General features: G+C 49.0%; 3 protein-coding genes across 12 annotated transcripts in view; all 3 read left to right on the top strand.

Annotated features, from left to right (window-relative positions):
- Window positions 1-3,651, top strand: part of SRCAP (Snf2 related CREBBP activator protein) — a 32,395-nt gene extending 28,744 nt beyond the window's left edge. For 6 of the 10 annotated variants that reach the window (XM_057695370.1, XM_057695372.1, XM_057695368.1 and 3 more), the window contains one exon: window positions 5-2,713. In XM_057695370.1, the coding sequence (XP_057551353.1) occupies window positions 5-2,695 (2,691 nt within the window). In that variant the 3' untranslated portion in view covers window positions 2,696-2,713. Of the gene's footprint in view, window positions 1-4; window positions 2,714-3,247; window positions 3,291-3,513 lie in introns of those variants that run through there. The other 4 variants (XR_009047463.1, XM_057695374.1, XM_057695376.1 and 1 more) reach the window with 4 other exon arrangements.
- Window positions 3,560-6,702, top strand: TMEM265 (transmembrane protein 265). The gene is made up of 3 exons (XM_057695383.1): window positions 3,560-3,695; window positions 4,754-4,924; window positions 6,215-6,702. The coding sequence occupies exons 2-3, from the start codon at window positions 4,757-4,759 to the stop codon at window positions 6,374-6,376; spliced, it is 330 nt and encodes a 109-aa protein (XP_057551366.1). The 5' UTR covers window positions 3,560-3,695; window positions 4,754-4,756; the 3' UTR covers window positions 6,377-6,702.
- On the top strand, window positions 4,787-21,298 carry PHKG2 (phosphorylase kinase catalytic subunit gamma 2). Its single transcript, XM_057695382.1, has 11 exons — window positions 4,787-4,924; window positions 10,256-10,602; window positions 10,934-11,046; window positions 16,489-16,664; window positions 16,920-16,974; window positions 17,994-18,059; window positions 18,143-18,306; window positions 20,097-20,187; window positions 20,286-20,439; window positions 20,512-20,637; window positions 20,736-21,298. The coding sequence occupies exons 3-11, from the start codon at window positions 10,952-10,954 to the stop codon at window positions 21,027-21,029; spliced, it is 1,221 nt and encodes a 406-aa protein (XP_057551365.1). The 5' UTR covers window positions 4,787-4,924; window positions 10,256-10,602; window positions 10,934-10,951; the 3' UTR covers window positions 21,030-21,298.
- The last annotated feature ends 13 nt before the right edge of the window (window positions 21,299-21,311 follow it).

Here is a 21,311-nt window from a genome sequence, read left to right as displayed (position 1 = left end):
TTAGGAGCAAGTGGAAGCTGCCCGCAAGGACCTGGACCAAGCCAAGGAGGAGGTGTTCCGCCTACCCCAAGAGGAGGAGGAGGGGCCAGGGGCTGGGGATGAGGTTTCCTGTGGGACTGGTGGAGGCAGCCACCGGCGCAGTAAGAAGGCCAAGGCCCCCGAAAGGCCAGGGACTCGCGTCAGTGAGCGTCTTCGTGGAGCCCGGGCTGAAACTCAAGGGGCAAACCACACTCCTGTCACATCCACCAATCAAACCCGCAGCACCTCCACACCCCCCCGCTGCAGCCCTGCCAGGGAACGAGTTCCCCGGCCAGCGCCTAGGCCTCGACCCACTCCAGCTTCAGCTCCTGCTGCAATTCCTGCCCCAATCCCTGTCCCAATCTCTGCCCCAATTCCTGTTTCAGCCCCAAATCCAATAACCGTTCTTCCTGTCCATATCTTGCCTTCTCCCCCTCTTCCTTCTGCACAGATTCCTCCCTCTTGTTCTTCTGCCTGTACCCCTCCTCCTGCCTGTACCCCTCCACCAGCTCATACCCCACCTCCAGCCCAAACTTCTCTCTTAACTCCTTCCTCCCCTCTCCTGCTTGGTCTACCGTCTGTGCCCATTTCCCCACCAGTCACCAACCTCCCCTTGGGCATGGGGCCTGAGGCAGAGCTGTGTCCACAAGCAATGGCATCTACTGAGTCCCTGGAGCTGGCTAATATGGCCAGTTCCGAGACTTCCCCAGTTACTCTTGTGCCCCCTAAGGATCTGTTGCCAGTTGCTGTTGAGATCCTGCCTATGTCAGAGAAGAACCTTTCTCTCACCTCTTCTGCACCTAGCCCAACCCTGGCGGCTGGCAGCGTCCCCAACGGTCAAGAGCAGGAGGTGCCCGAGCCTGCTGAGGCGACCACCCTCTCAGTGCTGCCTGATGGTGAGGAAGTGCCCACGTGTCTGAGTGAGAGTAATAGGCTGGAGCTCCCACCCTCAGCAGCATCTGATGAGCTACTTCAGGAGTCACTGGAGGCTGACAAGAACTCAGAAGAATTGGTGGAGGCCCAGACCCCAACCTCTACCCCAGAGAAACCACAGGAACTTGTTTCAGCTGAGGTCACAGCCCCATCAACCTCATCCTCGGCCACCTCCACACCTGACGGTCCTTCACCTGCCCGGCCCCCTCGGCGTCGCACCAGTGCTGATGTAGAAATTAGGGGTCAGGGGGCTGGTCGGCCAGGGCAGCCTCCAGGTCCTAAAGTGCTTCGCAAGCTGCCAGGACGGCTAGTGACTGTGGTAGAGGAGAAGGAACTGGTGAGGCGACGGCGACAGCAGCGGGGAACTGCCAGCACCCTAGTGCCTGGGGTCTCTGAGACTGGTGCCAGCCCGGGAAGCCCATCTACCCGCAGCATGTCGGGGCCAGAATCCTCACCTCCCGTCAGTGGTCCCTGTGAAGCTGCTCCCCCATCCACACTGCCCACCCCAACCCAGCAGCCCTTCATAGCTCGCCGTCGCATTGAGCTGGGGGTGACTGGCGGGGGCAGCCCGGAAAATGGAGAAGGGGCGCTGCTTGCCATCACCCCTCCTGCTGTGAAACGTCGGAGGGGGAGGCCCCCCAAGAAGAACAGGTCTCCAGCAGATGCTGGGCAAGGGGTCGATGAAGCACCTTCATCCACCTCTAAGGGAAAAACCAATGGGGCTGACCCAGTCCCTGGGGCTGAGACCCTTATTGTTGCGGAGCCTGTCCTGGCACCCCAGCTTATTCCTGGGCCCCAGCCTCTTGGACCCCAGCCAATTCATAGACCCGAGCCCATCATCCTATCACCTGTGGAGAAGAGAAGGCGTGGGCGGCCCCCTAAGGCCCGAGATTTGCCCATTCCTGGGACCATTTCCTCTTCAGGGGATGGCAACTTAGAGAGCCGGACACAGCCACTCCCGCTACTGCCACCCCTGCCACCACTCCCACCACTCCTAGCCTGTCCCACTGCTACTGTCGCCAACACTGTCACCACTCTCACCATTTCAACATCCCCACCCAAGCGGAAGCGGGGCCGACCTCCCAAGAATCCACCGTCACCTCGGCCCAGCCAGCTCCCTGTCTTGGACCGTGACAGCTCTTCTGTCCTCGAGAGCTGTGGATTGGGGAAGCAGCGGCAACCCCAGGGCCAGGGGGAGAGTGAGGGTAGTTCATCTGATGAGGATGGAAGCCGCCCCCTCACCCGCCTGGCCCGCTTACGTCTTGAAGCAGAGGGAATGCGGGGACGAAAGAGTGAAGGGTCTATGGTGGTGGCTGTAATTCAGGATGACCTGGATTTAGCAGATAGTGGGCCAGGCGGGTTAGAATTGACACCTCCGGTGGTCTCATTAGCTCCAAAACTGCGCTCGACCCGGCTGCGTCCAGGGTCTCTAGTTCCCCCACTAGAGACTGAGAAGGTGCCTCGCAAACGGGCAGGGGCCCCAGTTGGCGGTGGTCCTGGGCTGGCAAAGCGAAGCCGCCTGCAGCCCCCAAGTCCCCTGGGGCCTGAGGGTTCAGTAGAGGAGTCTGAGGCTGAAGCCTCAGGTGAGGAGGAGGAAGGGGATGGGACCCCACGGCGCCGGCCTGGCCCCCGCCGGCTTGGTGGGGCTACCAACCCAGGGGACCAGCGTATCTTGCGCAGCAGCGCCCCTCCCCACTTGGCTGGCCCTACCATTAGTCACAGAGGCCGTAAGGCCAAGACGTGAGTGGGCTGCCCCCTTCACCTAGGCTTTCTGCCATGGCCCCTTTCCCTCCATGACCAGGCCTGACTCTGTTAACCACTACTTGAAGTCTTTTGAGGGGGGATTCCTCCAGGGAGACATAGGGGCCTTCTCCCTTCTTTCCACCAAAGTAGGGGGTAGGCAACTGGTTGTCATGGAAATGGGGCTCTTCACATATCCCCTTCCCTTCCACCCCATGTGGCTGGGCAGTGTTAAGGGTGGTAAGATAGTCTCTGTCCCCACCCCCTTGTACTTGATTTCCCCAGCTGTCTTTCACAGCCCCCCACCCTTAGGGGAAGGGGGAGGGGCTTCTCTCTACAATGAGTTTTTTTTTGCTTTTTTTTTTTTTTTTTTTTTTTTTAAGAAGAAAAAAATAATAAACTTAGTTTCTGTATGAGCATCCGCGTAAGGAGGCTTCTGATTTTCTGGTCTGGTGGAGGGTCGGGTGGGAACTTGGGTGTCGTTTTTCTTTTCTCTCGCTCTTGCTAAGACCCTAGTACCTGATCTCTAACCGAGGATTATGTATCTTTGAGGCAGAAGTCTCCACCCAAGAAGAGAGAAGAATGGCAAATCTGATCTGGTAGGGTACCTTTCTCTAAAGTTTCAATTTTAAGTCATTCAGACTCATACTTCTCTCCTCCTCTCTATTCCTTTGGTTCCTGGACTTTCTTTGGGAGCTGATGCCTCAGACTTTTCCCTGCTTTGATCCCTCTTGCTCAGGTGCTTTCACTCCCTTTCCAGAAGGCAGGCGTCCTACCTCCAGTTATTCCATCCTTTGCCTTCCCTTGCTTTCCTCCATCTAGCCAGACTGGTTTGAATCAGCCACACCCCCTTCTGAGCTCCTGGGGCTCTTCAGATGGTGGCTGGCCACCCAACCCCACCCCTGGGCTTGGCTTGGAGCCCTGAGTCAGCTCCATCTCCACCCAAGCCAAATCAAACCTGAGGCAGGAGCCGAAACTCACAGTTCCTCAAGGCCTATAGCCAGGTAAGAGTCCCTGTTTGTTTTTACATTTCTCTGGCCTCAATTTCCTGGACCCTCTCCTTGTGTTCTCCCCCTGATGATTGTACCTGTGTTTATGTCATCTCAGTTCTCTCGTGTCTATTCTCCTGCAGCTTTGTGGCACATACCATTCTTGGCTCTTTGCTTGTCTTGCCTCTTCTCTTTCACCCTTCCTATCCTTTGTTACTTGTGTTCAGAGAACTGCAAATGTTTTCATTTTGTCTAGGGTGTAGGGGAATGGTTGGGGATGAAGGTAGAAAGGTGGTTTGATGCCAGAGCTCTGAGGGCTTGGGAAATAGGAGATGAGAAATGATTAAATAGGGCATCATTATGCAGGTTTCTGTGTGGCTTATGAGGTCATTTGGACTGGGTGTTAATCTGATTGTGTTGTATTACCTGGGTTAAAATGGAGAGAGGTGGTGGAAGGGAGTCTGCATAGCAAGGGAGGCTCTGATTTGGGGAGGTGAGGTCTTTCTGATGTTGAGTTTCCTTAGCTATAAAGAGAGCTTAGATGGGTACTTTTCCCCTATCCCCAGGACTATGTTTTCACATGAAATGGCTGATTTCCTTGAAGCGGAGTACAAGGCCTGGGGTGCCATTCTCTGATTCCTCCTTAATATTTGGGGGCAGCCTGTAAGGAACTTCAGGGCCCTTTGAAATACCGTTTAAAATCACTGACTTGGGTAGCCTCAGACTTCTAGCAATTTTTGAGATTCTCTGTCTCTCTTTCATCTCATTGTGCACCTGTCATTTTGCTTTCCTCATTTGTCAAAACAGTAAGTAATACAGATAATGCTATGTTCACACCAGTTTGACCTTAAAGACTTGGAACCTTAGGCTGAGGAAAAAGGATTTCAGACACACATTTCCTCTCTCGGTCTGTGAGTCACTAGGGGACTTCCCCAAGTAAGGCAGCAAGCATTCCTGAGAGTTTGACATGAGAGTAGGCCATGACATGATGAGAGAGAAGGGTAGAGTCTGAGCAAGGTAGACCAAGGGTTCAGTTGTTGGGCTTACAAGTATCCTGACTGTATCCCCTACAGGTGATGGAGGATGAGGAGAAGGCAGTGGAGAGCTTGGTGAGCAACATGGAAGCTGCTCGTTCTCCATCCCCAATTCGCTGCTGCTGGCTCCGCCTCCGCTACTTGGCAGCTACTAGCATTGTATGTGGCTGCTCTTGCCTGGGAGTCGTGGCCCTTGTGTTTGCCATCAAGGTGAGGAATGCAGTTCCTATGGGAGCAGGGCTGTGGGTGTGGTAAGAGTGGATTCGTATACCTGTTCTATCTACGTTGATCTGTCAATAAGTAGCTGCCAGAGCTTGGCTGTGGGCCGGGTGCCAGAAATAAGAATAAGTTATGGTTTCTGCCGTCAAAGGGCCCACAGTCTAGCAAAAGATATGGCTGTGAAAATGAGTAATTATTAATGAAATGCATCTCATCTGTACTATGCTAGAGGAAGCACAGGGTATTCTGGGAGCTAGGAGAATATATGTATGTGATTACGTGTACATGTATAATAGAGTAGGTGACAGGAAAGGCATCCTAAGGGAGTGAAAAGAAAGTAATCTTAAAGGATGAGTGAGTAAAAGGGCATTCCAGGTGAAGGGAGCACAGGCAGCCTACACAAAGGCAACATGGACTATTAGTTCAGCATGACTGAACCAGTAAGGAATAGTGAGAGATGAAGCCAGAGGATCCAGATTTCCAAGAGCCTCCAGTGCTGTGCTTAGGAGTTTCAGCTTTATCTGGGAAGTACTGGGGAGCCTTTCAAGGATTTTTACAAAGGAGGAGGACGTGGTCAGATGTGTGTTGCAGTAAGATCCACTCTCAAGGCCTATAAAGAGGATGAACTGGAAGGGGCAAGACTCAGGGCAGCTGAGCAGTAATTAGAACAATCTGTAGGAGTTCGGAAGCAGCTATGAAGTTTTTGCGAGGGCTTCACCATTTCAAAACATCTAACAGAAGCTGCACGTGTACCTTTTGAAAGGCCACACAGGCTGACCTAAACATCATACTGGAATCTCCTCAACCCTAGTGTTTTTATCAGAAACTGTTTTCTTATCATCCTAATTTCTGGGTTTCAATTGAGCAAAATCATAAAAACCCATAATGAAAAAGATAAGGCCCAGTGGGCTAATGAGAATGGAGTGTTGTTTGATTGGACATGAGTGAAATACTCCAAGATTGCTCACGGTTTCTTGCCAAGAATTCCAAATTCTGAATGAATCTGAAATGAGTAGAAAAGGATGAGGAATAAAATGATTGAAAAGTATATGATCCCATATGTAATCTTCTGAGCTAAACAACAGCCATCCTGAAAAGGAGGCAGAGCAGAGTGGGTACCTTACTTTGCAGTTGAGACATGAGCGAGAGAAACTGGAAAGGGAGGTGGTGGGTTTGGGTGTGAGATTTTGAGCCATGATGAGGGTGTAGGATTGGAGTGGGGCAGTGGGCATTTTGGGGCAGAAGCAGGGGGAGAACCTAACCAAAAACCTGCCCCCACAGGCGGAAGAGCGGCATAAGGCAGGCCGGTTGGAGGAGGCAGTGCACTGGGGGGCCCGGGCCCGGAGGTTCATCCTGGCCAGCTTTGCCGTCTGGCTTGCTGTCCTCGTTCTGGGCCCCCTGCTTCTATGGCTGCTCTCCTACGCCATCGCCCAGGCTGAGTGACCCTGGCTGGCCTTTGCTGAGAGTCAGCCGAGACATCCTGGATCCTGCAGTGCGGCATTGTTAGGGTCTGGTGCCAACAAAGGTACTTCCTGGCTGGAAGGATGGTGCCTCTCTCAAAGGGCTTTGGAAGAGGTCTTTAGCCCTTTATAAAAGGCAGCAGCTGAGACTCATGAGGGGCGGTCAGCCTGCTCTGTTCTTTCAGTGCCCACCATCCCCTATTCTCCCCAATCTACTCCATCCTAGGGGTCTCTAGGAGGTGGGGTTGCAGCCCAGGCCTGATTTTATTAGTGTTTGTTTTGTAATAAAAATCTTTTTTAGTGGTGAAATGCTCCTGTCTAATTGTTCTTCCCCTGCTTTTCCCTGGGCCCTTGGTGAGAGCCAGACTGGACATCTGACTGATAGCAGAAGCCTGCATCTCCCTTTACCTAGGAGTTTCAAGAGGAGGAAAGGATTTTCCCCCTCTTTTCCCTCCTTCTGGAAGTCTCCCTTCTTGGAAAGACCCAAGCTTCTCCCTCACCTATCAACGGAGACCCTGAGGCCAGAGAGGAAGAGTCATAGCAGCAGCTACTATTTATTGAGTGCTTACTATAGTCCAGGCTGTGTTCTAAGTGTTTTAACTTCTTCAGTCCTCAAAATCACTCAATAGTAGGTACTATTCTTATTTTATAGTTGAGGAAACAGGCACAGATTATCCAAGGTCACACAGTTAGTAAGTGGCAGATCTGGAATTCAACCTAGACAGTTTAGTTCCAGAGCTGAGAGAGGAGTGAAAGGATTGGATAATAGCAACCACCACCCTGTATGTGGAAACTTGTATGATTATAATGGGTTTTCATATCCTTTTTCTTGGGCCTTGTGATAATATTTTAATCATTTTAAAAATTGCAAGGTACATAAAGCAAAATATCCACAACAAATACACAGCTCAATAAGTTAACACAAAGAAAGCATCTGAAAAACCACCATTCAGTCAAGAATTTAACATTGCCAGCACTCCAAAGCCTCCTTTATACCCCTCCCAATCGCAATACCTTCCTTTCTTCCCACAGGTAACTTTCTGTTTGTTACCCACAGGTATTCTGACTTCTAACAATGTAGTTTAATTTTGCCTGCATTTGAACACTATATAAATGGAATCATGTATTCTTTTTATGTCTTGCTTCTTTTATTTAACATTGCCTGTGAGATTCATCAATATTTGGGGTAGCTGTGGTTTTCATTACTGTGTAGTATTCCTGTGTGACTATATTACTATTTACCCATTTTCTGTTAGTGGACTTGTGGAATGTTTCCCATTTTAGGATATTATGAATCATGCTACTGTGGACATTCTTGTACATGTCTTTTGAAGTACATGTACCCTGGGGATGAAATTTTGGGGTTATTTCACCAACAGAGAGACCAACAGAGCACCTAAAAGAATTAGATGTTGCACACTGAAGAGAGAAGATTAAAGGGGCAGGAGAGAGGGGCACATGATGGTTGTTTTCAGTGTTCCAGACTGTTTCAGGAAGGAAAAGTGAAGGGAATCCATTGTTGGTCCAGAGGTTAGAACTACAACAACGGGTAGAAGCCATATGGACAGCAGTGGTTCTGAACCCTGACTTCACAGTGGAACCTCCTGAGAAGCCTTAAAAAGTAACTTATGACTGAGCTTTACCCCCACCAGAGACTCTGATTTAATTCGTGTGAGGTGCTTTCTGGGCATCAGGATAACTCATCTTAGAGAGACTTTTTACAAAACAAAATTTAAAGCTAATATTTGATTAATTAGCAGCTACAGTTTACTAGAATATCTCATTTCCCCAAACTGATTACATGAGGTCTTGCTGTTTTTAACTATTTTGAAAAGCTTTCAAATATTTAGAACAATAAAAGAATAGTACAATGAACTCGTGTACTCTTAACCTAGATTTATAATTTTTAACACTTTACCACATTTGCTTTATATCTTTCTAAATATACATAACTGTTATTGCTGAACCATTTGTGGGTAAGCTGAAGGCCCTTCATCTCTAAATACATCATGATCTATATCTCCTAAGAACAAGGATATTCTCTCCCATAACTATAGTACAATTATATAATTCAGAGAAGTTGACATCAGTACAATATTATCTTCTAATATACAGTCCATATCCAAACTTGCCAGTTATCCCAATAGTGTCCTTTATAGCAATTTCTGCTTTAGGGTCCGGTGTGGGAACACTTACTGCATTTAGTTTGTCATATCTCTTTAGCATTCTTCAATTTTTAGTCCTCATCCTTTCTTTTTTTGTCTTTCATGATATTTTTGAGGTGAGGCCAGTTTGTAGAATGTCTCTCAGTTTGGGTTCTTATGATTGAATTCAGGTTATGCATTTTTGGCTGAAATAATTACATGAGTTGTATGTCCTGAGTACATCACATCAAGAGGCATATGCCAAAAAAAAAAAAAAAAGGCATATGCCAATTTGCCCTTTTATTGGTGGAAGTTTTAAGATAGTGTCTGTCAGATTTCTGCAAGGTAAAGATACTTTTTTTCCTTTGTAATTAAAAAGTTATCTGTATAAATCCTCAGCGAACTTTCACCACTAACTTTAATGCCTATTTTGGCCAAGTCAGTTATTACGAGGCTTGCAAAATGTTGATGTTTTAACTTTGCCATTCTTTTTACACTTATTAGTTGGCATTCTACTATAAAGATCTTTTCCTCCATTTATTTACTTATAATTTTTAGTGTCAGTATGGTCTCAGATTGTTTTAAAATTCAATTTGTTATACCCATTACTGTCATTAGCCTTCTTAAATTGTTATATTGAGGTACAATTTACCTGCAGTAAAGTACACAGATCTTATGTGCCGCCAACTGGTGAGTGTTTTTACAAGAACACATGTGTAATCACCACCTAGATGAACAGAACATTTCTAGCACATCAAAAGTCTCCCCCATAGACCTCTCAGTCTCATTATTCTTTTTGTCCCTGATTTCAACATGGTTCTTGTGTCTTAAGACCCCATCTTTCTTCAGTTACTTTCTGGCACAAATTATTCCAGGCTCATCTTGTACTTTCTCTGTTCCAGCCAGGGAATTGGCCATCTCCCAAGGAGCCCTGGTTCCTTTTACTGAGGACTGTTACTTTGAAGTCAGTATCTAGACACTAGCTATGCTCACTCTACTGGGGACATTACTGCTTCTAGGCCCTTTCAGAGGTTAAAGCTAGAAAATATCTAATTTTATCTGAAATCATTCTTAAAATCATACCTCCAATTTCAATCATAAGGTTCTCTCCTTTCCCCATTCCAAATTCCGTATTTCCACAGTAAGAACCTAGGCTGCCAACGACATCAATATGTTTATTCACTTGCTCAATTTCAGATTGTACTCATTATGCTATCATTAAGTGGATGCCAGGGTTGAGCTGTGCCCTGAGCTTTCGGAAGTATGTCGCTCCTGGCAGAATTTCATAACTTGGTAGGCTTAAAACAGAGTGTGGTATTCCCCAAGGCTTTTGGGAGGTGGTGGTGGAAGACTTGGAAAACGTATAACCCCAGATGATGAGCACTAGGGCTTTGGAGGTATTCAAGAGTTCAGAGCAGCCACAAGACAAGAAAGCCGCTTCTGGTTGACGGGCCATGGCTCACACAAGTTCGCACCAAGTGGCCAAGCTGAGGGCCAACCTGCGTGCTCCGCGCGTTTTAAGGGCTGGAGTCTGCCCCTCAAATCAGGCGCTTTGGACCAGCCTGCCAATGTTTTTAAAAGCCGAATTCTGATAGGGATTCTGAGAGACTGAGGGGACCATGCCCAAGGTTCGGGAGTCGGAGGCGCAACGAGTCCCACGTCTCAGCTACCCAGAGGTCACACTTACCTGTAAACCTAACTTCCGGGTCCCGTTCCAGGCCTCCAGCCCCACTGGTCAACAAGCTCCGCCCTCTGCTGGCCTCAGCAGATTCCGTGCTCTGATTGGCCATAGCTGAAGCCCCGCCTCAGCATCGCAACCTTAGGTGACTCGGAGCTCCAACTCCCGCGCCAGCCTCGGGACTCTCGGCTTCTTATTGGACTACCAGTTTCCAATCGGAAGGATTTTTGAACCTCAGTCTGGGTGGCGCTGGCCATTGGCGGACAGAATGGGGGCGGGGCTTGAGGTCGTCGCCGGCACAGCCTGTGGATGCCGTAAGGAGCTAGAGGAGAACCCCGGGACAGGGCTACCTCGCGTCGACTGTGGCTTGTCTCCCCGCCCGCGTGGGTGAGCCAGCGCGAGACCCCGCGCCCCATCCCCGCGCTCGCCCAAGTGCGCCTGCGCATCAACAGCCGCCCGCCCGAATGTCCCTTCCCCTCTTCCTCCGCACCTTTTCCCGTTCCCTCCCCTGCCCCCCTCCCTGCCTTACCACCCTGTCCCGACCCCTAAGGCCCTTTCGTGGGGTCTCCGCAGTCCCAATCCGTCCCCCACCCCGTCCCCATCCCCTAGGATCCTGGCTCCCCAGCCGCAAGGCCTGCGCCTCCGCGAGCCGCGATGTGCGTCCTCTCAGAGCCTGTGGGCCTCCCTGCCCTCATTGCCTTCCGTTTCCTCCACGCAGGCCCCCACCTCCTTCAGAATGACGCTGGACGTGGGGCCTGAGGATGAGCTGCCCGACTGGGCTGCGGCCAAGGAGTTTTACCAGAAGTACGACCCTAAGGACATCATTGGCAGGTGAGGCCATGGCAGGGAAACAGAAGTCCAGAGAAGTTGGGTCCTAGTCAGGATACGCAGTTCCCTCGGAGGGCTGGAGAGTTCTAAATGGGAAGGGTCAGTGGTGAGTGGAGGAACATTTGGTGACTAGACTCTGATTCTGGGTCAGCCCCCATTTTTCACAAATTAATTCGTTTATGTGTTCAACAAACATAATTCAAGCACATACTGTGTTCCAGCCATAGAGGTAAACATGAGGAGGATAGAAGAGATGTTTGTTTATGTCCTGGAGGTACTCCAGGTGAAGTGACTGAAAGAGACACACGAACATTCAAAAAGTATCAGGCTGTGTAAAAAGTATGTTGAGTCTCAGAAAAGCACAGCTTCCCAGAAGGGGTGGTATTTGCTCCTTGATGGAGGAATAGGAGTTCAGCATGCACCAAATAGAAAGAAGGCCTCACCTATAGAGGCAGGGGCCGACACATTTATTCATCGAGGTTTCCTAAGCATGTACGGTGTGCTGGGTGCACTGTGCTAGTCACTGGGGATGTAAGACCCACGTCTTACATCTTACAAAGTTTCTGTTCTCCTGGAGTTTATATTCTAGTGGTAGAGAGAGACAATAAACATGAAAACAAGTTAAAGTTCAGTGTAAATGCTAGGGAGGAAATAAATAAGGTTATGGAACAAGAGAATGGAGCTGAGACCTGAGGATGAGAATGAACAGGTCATGAGCTGAGGCAGGATATATTCTGGGCAGAGGGAATGGCAGTACAAAGGCTCAACACAGGAAAGGGTCTATTCAAGCAATGGAAGATCACAGTGGCTAGGATGTGGGAAGAGTGGGGGAAATTAAGTTGGAGAGGTAAATAGAGGTTGGATTATGTAGAGCCTTGGGCCAGGATAGGGATGTTTTTGACGTAGGCCATATTTTAAAATTTATTTATTCATTTTTTTATTGCCTGCGTTGGGTCTTTGTTGCTGCGTGCGGGCTTTCTCTAATTGTGGAGACTGGGGGCTACTCTTTATTGGTGCGCAGGCTTCTCATTGCGGTGGCTTCTCTTGTTGCAGAGCACAGGCTCTAAGTGCATGGGCTTCAGTAGTTGTGGCACACGGGCTTAGTTGTTTTGAGGCATGTGGGATCTTCCTGGACCAGGGATTGAACTCACATTCCCTGCATTGGCAGGAGGATTCTTAACAACTGAGCCACCAGGGAAGTCCCCTGATGGGGACCATTTTTAAAGTCTTTATTGAATTTGTTACAATATTACTTCTGTTTTATGTTTTGGTTTTTTGGTCACGAGGCATGTGGACTCTTAGCTCCCTGACTAGGGATCGAACCCACACCCCCTGCATTGGAAGGTGAAGTCTTAACCACTGGAACGCTAGGGAAGTTCCCTGGATAAGGAATTTAAAGTTTATTCTGGTGACACTGGTGATTTCAGACAAGGGTAGTAATACGATCTGATTTACGTTTCTGTGATTTGGGGCCTAGGAACTTAACTTTTCTATGCCTCAGTTTCTCCATTATAAATGGGAGAATAAAAGAAGATCCTACCTTGTTAGGTTGCTTTGAGGATGGAAAGAATTAATATGATACTGTTAGGACACATCCTGGCACATGGTGAGTGCCCAATACAGGTGTGTTATTACATTTAAAAAAGGTTATTCTGGCTCTTATGTGGAGAATAGGTATGAGAGGGGCAAGAATGGAAGCATAGAGACCAGCTAGGAAGCTTTTGATTCATTCAGGCTAAGGATGGTGATGGTTTAGACTAGAGTGGTAGTGGTAGAGTTGGAAACAAGTGGATAATTTAGGTTATGGTTTGAACAGAGACTTGATACAGTTTCCTGAAGGATTGAGTATGGTCCACTAGGGAAAGGGAAGAAAACAAGAATAAATTCTAAGGTTTGGATCTGAGTCCTTGAGTACCATTTACTGAAATGGAGAAGACTGGGGAGGATCAGTCTGCAGGGAGGGGTGCGCAAGTCAAGAGTTCCACCAACTAGAGCTGTCCAGTGGGCATGTGAGTCTGGAACTCAGGTGAGAGCGCTGTGCTAGAGGCATCAGCATATAGATAGTGGTTGGCAGGAGAAATGCAGAGATGTGAAAGAGGCCTAGGCTCAGGCCCTGGGGCATGTCACCATTAAGGGGTTAGAGAAGGAGGAGCCAGCAAGGAGACTACAGCGATGCCATCTGTGAGAAAGAAAAACACAAGGAGAATATGTTTCTGGAAGGTTGGCATGGTCTGCTGTGACACATCCCCCTTAGGCCAGGAAATCCAATGCGGGTGTGACCATTAGATTTATTCAGACTCCTTTTATTTTTTTTCTTTTTTCCTTTCCCAGTTTTATTGAGCTATAATTGACATACAGCACTGTAGATGTTTAAGGTGTACAGCATGATGATTTGACTTGCATATATCATGAAATGATTACTACAGTAAATTTAGTGAACATCCATTATCTCATATAGATACAAAACTAAAGAAATACAAAAATGCTTTTCTCCTTGTGATGAGAACTCAGGGTTTACTCTCTTAACCACTTTAATATATAATGTACAGCAGTGTTAGTTATATTTATCATGTACATTACATGTTGTACATCCCCTCCTGCTACCCCTCACTTCTGGTAACCACAAGTCTAATCTCTTTTTCTCTGTTTGCTTTAGAAGTACAGTTGACCTACAACACTTTGTTAGTTCCTGGTAGACAACATAGTGATTTGATATTCCTATGCATTTTTTTATCAGACTCCTTTCAGATAGCATATGGAGATGTCAGGAAGGTTTTTGGAATCAGGAATTCGGGAGAGGAATCAAGGCTTGAGACAGTGTAGCAGGAGGCATTTGCACATAGTTGGTATTTAAAGCCCCTTGGGGGGAGTTCCCTGCAGTGCAGTGGTTAGGACTCTGCGATTCTGCTGCAGGGGGCACGGGTTCCATCCCTGGTCAGGGAACTAAGATCCGGCGTGCTGCTCGAGGTATGGCCAAAATTAAAAAAAAAAAAAAAGCCTCTGGTTCTGAATGGAGGTCACAGGGAAGAGAGAATATCAGGAAAAAAAGAGAACTGAGATCCAAGTCCTGAGATGCTGCAGGGTTTCAGGACCAGGTGAGGGAAGATGCACTGAGGCTAGGAGGAGCCCTTAGGTGAAATTTCACTGCCAAGAAGGGGTACAGAAAGATGAGTTTTGAAGAATCAGAGGGTAGGGTCCTTATCATTTCATTCCAAGATTACTGTGTTAGCATCATCCCTTGTCTCTCTCTTCTATCCTTTCACTCTTGGTTTTTCTGCACAGTAAATTACCTGCACACGCTACCTAAATTACTTTTCCCAGTGTACCAATTTCTTCATGTATAAAGGCCTGAAGCTTTGAAAGAGCTTGGCACATTCTGATAATCTGTGATAAGTTGTAAGTCAGTGAAACAAAGGTTGAAGAGCAGGGTTATAGCGAGGGATGAGGCTGAGAAGAGACTAAGAAGATGGTGAAGGCCTTGAGTGACAGATGAAGGAATTAGGATTTGATTTTTATCTTGTAAGTAATAGGGAGACAGTATGGAAAGAAAACAAGAATTTTGAGTGCATTCCACAGATAACTATAACGTTGCAAGTATTAGGTATCATTTAAAAAGAGGACAGTTGCTCTAGGGGTACTGCTGAGAAATGAGGGGGCACTTAGAACTTAGTAGAGAATTTATTTTTTTATTTTTAATTTTTTAAATTAATTTTTATTGGAGTATAGTTGCTTTACAATGTTGTGTTATTAGTAGAGAATTTAAACTGGCAAGTTTTTAAGCAGCGAATGATATGACTGGGGCTGTTTTAAGAAGCTAATTCTTGAAGCAGTGTGGTAGATGGGTAGCAGTGGTTGAGATCAGCAGCAGGGAGATCAGTTAGGAGGCCATGGTGGTTGTGGGGGTAGAGTACTAGGAAACAGATTTGAGAGATACACAGAATGGGCTGGACTGGTTAGATGTGGTAGATTGTGAGGGAGAGGGCGAAGCCAAGAATGGCACCAGGGTTTCTAGTTTGGGAGTCGGATTAAATGGCATTGCTATTAATTGAGATCAGGAATTGAGGAGCTAGTGACAGGGGAAGATGAAGTGTTCAGTGGTCATGATGACAGTGTGATGTCTCTAGGACCGTTGGGAAGCAGTTCATTCAGTAAGACGTGTTGGCCTGACACTTAAGGGAGACATCTAGGAGTTCCCTGGTGGCCTGGTGATTAGAATTCTGGGCGTTCACTGCTGTGGCCTGGGTTCAATCGCTGGTCAAAATCCTGCAAGCTGCGTGGTGTGGGCAAAAAAAAAAGAGAGGAGGGTGTGGCGACATCTGGGCATGAATGTTGAAGTCATGGAGGTGGATAAGGTTACTGAGAGTGTATATAGCCTGAGAATAGGGCCAAGGATGCGATCCTGGGGAAGTCTTAACATTTAAGGGGTGGACAGAGAACAAGGTGGGTGTCAGACATTTCAAACAAAAGGAGGAGTTACATGAAGGCAAGGAGGCCTTGGGAGCACAGCAGCGAGGTTATGTGAAAGGCGGCCAGGGAACCAGCATGCGAAATGTGGTATGCGGTCAGATCCTAGAGAGATTTGCACGTTAACCGGAAGTACTTGTAGGGTCTTACGGACATACTGGTCCAGAGCCCAAGGAAGGAAATCCCGGTCTAGGACTTTATCTCTTTTTCTCTTTTTTCGGCCGCGCCAGGTGGCTTGCGAGATCTTAGTTCCCTGACCAGGGATCGAACACAAGCCCCCTGCCATGGAAGCGTGGAGTCCTAACCACTGAACCACCATGGAATTCCTTAGGACTTTGTCTTTACAAAGCCAAATGGACTTTCCTGTCTCTACCTCATTAATGCCCTTCAGCATCCCTTCAAGATATTGTTGGCTACATTTCAGAACAGGTGAAATGGAAGCCCAGAGACCTTGTGTCAGTGGGTCACTTGGAGGTTAATTAGTGGCAAATTTGGGGCCTAAACCAAGACTTACTTCTCAACTTTGGTCTTGTCCCAATATTTATTTGAAGCCTTCTTCACTTGAGGTGTTGTAGGGGAGCTTTGGGATTTAGATGGGGTAACCATAGAAGTGGGTAAAATCTGGAGGGAGCGTTAAGTCATTTCTTCCCACTTTCTCCTTGTGGGGTTCCAGGGCAAGGGGCAGCTTCTGGGGCTCAGTGCCTAGGCTCACCCATGGAGGGTGTGTCAGAGACTGGAACCCAGGACCCCTGCCTGCCTGCCTGCCCTGTGAGCTTTATGTTGCACCTTGCTGGGTGCCCAGGTTGGTTTCTGAGGCTGCTGCGAAGCTCCTGTAGGCCAGGGTGAGCTCCTCGGGAGGTCGCCCTTTTGTCTAGATGGGTTTCTAGAGTCTGGCACAGTGGGTGTGAGGCTGCCGAGGCTCCACTCCGTGTGGAAACGAGAGCAGGAGGCCCTGACTCGTGCACTGTCTGACTGTGGCAGAGGAGTGAGCTCTGTGGTCCGCCGTTGCGTGCATCGAGCTACTGGCCACGAGTTTGCGGTGAAGATCATGGAGGTGACAGCCGAGCGGCTGAGTCCTGAGCAGCTGGAGGAGGTGCGAGAAGCCACGCGGCGAGAGACACACATCCTTCGCCAGGTCGCTGGCCACCCCCACATCAGTGAGGCTGCCCTCCCCACTCCTGTTAGCCCTGCCCACAGCCCACTTTCCCCGGCACTGCCTCCACGCCTCTGCTCCCTGCTTCCTGGCTCCGCTGCACCTCAAAGTGTGGCCAGCCTCTGGGTCCCTACTGCCTCCTTTGGTTCTCCTTCCTTCCCAGTAACAGCCCACTGCTGCCTCAGGGTGGAAAAGGCCCTTTAATGTGCATCTGCTCCTTTCCATCTCTGTCTCTCTGCCTTTCTGCCTCTTTCCCCAGTCACTCTCATCGATTCCTACGAGTCTTCTAGCTTCATGTTCCTGGTGTTTGACCTGTGAGTATCTCCCAGCCCCGGTCCTCCTCCTCACCTCCATGCATGGCCCCAGCCTTACAGCACAGTGGGCTGAAGACCACCCTGCTCACACCTTCCTCTGCTCTAGCTCAGGCCTGCCTGCCAGTCCAGGGCTCTGGCCCTTCTCCCTAGGTGCCCTGATTGAGGCAAGTTCTTTAAGAGTTACAGTGACCAGCTAAATACAAAGGGTTTTCATGAGACCCTGTTTTAAGAGGAGAGTGTTCATCTGTGAGCTGACCACGTATAAACAGACTCTCACTCACCAGTCTCCCGGTGTTTAACACCTTCCACTGGAATCTCTCTCTGCCCATCAGTTCTTTTTCTGGTTGGTCTGAATCTGAATGTCAGATATTATACAGTGCTATAATGCAAACCAGTTGCAAAGGTACTTCAAAAGAGAATGGTTTGGGTACCAGATGTTTAAGACAGGCCCTTGGAAGAAATTTGCAAAGTCTCTAGATGGAAATGACCCTCTGCAAAAGTCAAGGGGAAGTCGGAAGTGTCTGTTACACCACCATGCAACTTTGCAGAACCTAATGTGTTCTTTATGTCAAGGATTGATGCAGAATTGCAATTACAACCTCAGTTTTTAAAGACAAGATAAAATAAGCAATATTCAAAATAAAGTCCTATTCAACTTTCTTACTACTATTAACTGTGAAATTTTGATCTGTGGTCTAAATAGATTCACTTCAAAAGGCCTATTTTGAGTGTATTCTCAGATAAGAAGGACTTCCTCTAAATGATTATCACAAGGCACTTGTGCTTGCTAAAATAGCCCCCTTGTGGCACAGTGCAGATATTTCGACCACCAACCCATTGGGCCAAAGTGCCCCTGACATCGGGTTCACTCTTAGAACGCTCTGTCTCGAGACCCTTTCATTTGTCTACAGAGGGATCTCTTTACTGGCCTCTTCCGCGGTATTTTCTGTGAGCACTGGCTTATTTTCTCAGCCACCACTGTGAGGTGCACCTATCTCCCAACCCCTCCTATCCCTTAGGATGCGGAAGGGAGAGCTGTTTGACTATCTCACAGAGAAGGTGGCCCTCTCAGAAAAGGAAACCAGGTAATGGCTGAGCCTGCAGCCCCTGGGGTGAGCAGGGGGTGGGGCAGGGCAGGGAGAAGCAGAGGAGACTGCACCTCCCCCAGGTCCATCATGAGGTCTCTGCTGGAAGCAGTGAGCTTTCTCCACGCCAACAACATTGTACACCGAGACCTGAAGCCCGAGAATATTCTCCTAGATGACAATATGCAGATCCGACTTTCAGATTTTGGGTTCTCCTGCCACTTGGAACCTGGCGAGAAGCTTCGAGGTGAGGGGACCTGGTGCCCTGAGAGGCTTGGGAGGGAAGGAGGCTCAGGCCTGGGGCTGGTTGGCTGGCTCTGAGAACTGGGTCCAAGTACCGAGGAAAGGAAAATCAGTGAGCACTTGCCAGGTACCCTCTGAGTGCACAGCCTAGTGTGCAAATCAAAGTGGGCTTCCTGACCTGGGGAGGATGGAGGCAGACAAGTGAGCAGATCATGGCACACGGCAGGCAAGGGCTCATGTCAGGAAAGCCAGCAGGAAGGAGCACCTGATTCAGCTATAGGGACCCACAGAGGAAGGGGCTCGGGCCTGGGCCTGGGGAGGCTGGGCTTGTCACAGGAGGGAAAAAAAGGGCTTAGCTGTGCCTTTGGGATCTGGTGGAGACAGGTCCACAGTGTGATGCTTGGGTGCTATGAGGAGCCTGGTGTGGCCCGACAGCACTTCTCACCTGGTGTCCTGGGACTCAGGGTCCCCTAATGTTAACACATTTGTTGTGACAACCATTTCTAGTGCAAGTGGAAAACTAAACAAGGTTCAACTGTGGGACTCCTCAGAGCCTTTAATATGCTACTTCCGCTCCTTCAGTGGCTCTGCACTGGACTTACTAATAGCTAACATTCACTGAGCACTTATTGTGAGTAAGGTACCACACTGATTTTTTTACATGGCTTGTTTCTCTATATCCTCTCAACAACTCTGAAATAGTATTTGTATCTCTATACATGGGCTTAATGAGGTGAGGTGACTCGCCCAAGGTCCTGTTAAGTGTGATTTGAACTAGAACAGTCTGACTCCAGAGTTCATGCTCTTAATCTGTGGATTGACATATCTACCAGATGCTGTGCTTTGTTTCCCTTTGGGCAGCCACACACACGTCCCCATTCAGAATCATTTTTGCCCCTGCCCACTCCACCGTCCCTTGGCTTGGATAATTCAGCTTTTACTTTTACTTCAGGTTAGAGCCCCTGCTTTTTGCTCTTATATCTCCTGCACTTCATGATACACGTCTTACTCTGTTATTTGTTTGCTTTCTGGTAGATGGTGAGCTTGGTAAGGGCACATAGAATTCACCACTGTGTCTGGTGTGGTGCTTGGCATGTGGTAGGCATTCAGTACATAGTTTGCATAGGAATGAATTTCCCAAGAGAAATTCAGTTTCTCAGTTCAGGCCTATTAAGAGCTCTTGGAAGCCTGCCATGGATCACAGTGTGGAAATTGCTGGGATGGAAGGACTGGTGCCAGAAGTGGTAGAAGAAACTAAAAATATAGGCTTAGATCAAGTCATGGAGAGCTCCAGACTTGATCCTGAGGCCATGGTGGGAAGCTAGGGAAGGGTGTTAAACAAAGGCCTTACCCAGAATGTGCCTTAAGAAATCCCAGTGGTGGTTCCACTAACCGTAGTAGAGATTATAGGAAGAGGCATAGATTTGGGCAGAAAGGAACACAGAAAAGATTTAAGTTTTGTTTTCTATGTGTGTATGTATGTTAAAACTTGGTAATAAGTTGTGTGAGGAGTGGGTTGGCTGGAGGGTTGGGGGAGGCAAATGATACAGTTGGATAGCACCTCGAAGTCAATCTAAAAATCACGTTTTCCCAGGAAGGCCACCAGGAGCCTTAGTGGGTTCTTGAATTGTTCAGCTGGGCTTAGGTCTAATACCGAGACTTGGCAGAAGGCAGGCAGGAGCAGACTGGGAACACTTGTGGCCCTGGCAGTGTTAAGGCTCCAGCAGAGGTCTGGGGTTAAGGGTCCTTGAGGGGGCTGGTGACATCCCATCAATCTCAGGCCTCTCTCCCCAGAGCTGTGTGGGACTCCAGGGTATCTAGCACCAGAGATCCTTAAGTGCTCCATGGATGAAACCCACCCAGGCTATGGCAAGGAGGTCGATCTGTGAGTTTCTGGCCTCCCCCTTCCCTCCTCCTTTGTGAACTGTCATTTAACACATTTGCTCATCCCCTAGTCCCCCCTGACTCTGGTCTCTTTCTCAGTTGGGCCTGCGGGGTGATCCTGTTCACACTCCTGGCTGGCTCACCACCATTCTGGCACCGACGCCAGATCCTGATGTTACGCATGATCATGGAGGGCCAGTACCAGTTTAGTTCACCTGAGTGGGACGACCGTTCCGACACTGTGAAAGACCTGGTGAGCTGGGGCCGTGAGAGGGCAAGGAGGGAGGCCCAGGAGCTGCCCCTCATGCTCTGGGGTCTCCCCTAGATCTCGAGGCTGCTGCAGGTAGATCCGGAGGAGCGCCTGACAGCTGAGCAAGCCCTACAGCACCCATTCTTTGAGCGCTGTGAAGGCAGCCAACCCTGGAACCTCACCCCCCGCCAGCGGTTCCGGGTAAGCCTGAGTGTGTCAGGGTCTGGGCCTGTTCCTCTGACCCGTGATTTTTTTTGTGGTGGATGCACCAGTGGAGCTCACACTGCCTCCCTTCCCAGGTGGCAGTGTGGACAGTGCTGGCTGCTGGACGGGTGGCCTTAAGCACCCACCGAGTGCGGCCGCTGACCAGGAGTGCACTGTTGAGGGACCCTTATGCACTGAGGCCAGTGCGGCGCCTCATTGACGGCTGTGCCTTCCGGCTCTATGGACACTGGGTGAAGAAGGGTGAGCAGCAGAACCGGGCAGCCCTCTTCCAGCACCGGCCCCCGGGGCCTTTTCCCATGATGGGCCCTGAAGAGGAGGGGGACTCAGCTACTGTCACCGAGGACAAGGCCACACTGGTGCTGAGCTAGCACTTCAGCCCTGAGGAATCCCAGGAAGCAAAACTCTCCAAGAGGAGGATTTTTATCATTCCAGCCCTTCTGGGCTCTGGCCTCAGGCCCCCAGGCCTAGCCAGACCCACCACTGATCATGCTATCATAAAGACCAGCCCCGTACACCTACCCCCACTGGCCAGGGCTTTGAGATCAGAGCTGAGGTGGAAGAGAGCCACCCAGAGTGCCACACCTGGCCTTATCTGTGCTGCCTGTGCCACGTATGCAATAAAATCTGCTACACGCCAGGGAGAGCCAGCG

Source organism: Hippopotamus amphibius, chromosome 9 (assembly GCF_030028045.1).
Source record: "Hippopotamus amphibius kiboko isolate mHipAmp2 chromosome 9, mHipAmp2.hap2, whole genome shotgun sequence".
Classification (NCBI taxonomy): Eukaryota; Metazoa; Chordata; class Mammalia; order Artiodactyla; family Hippopotamidae; genus Hippopotamus; species Hippopotamus amphibius.
The sequence above is the reverse complement of the archived record's forward strand: the minus strand, read 5'-3'. Positions and strand labels throughout refer to the sequence as shown.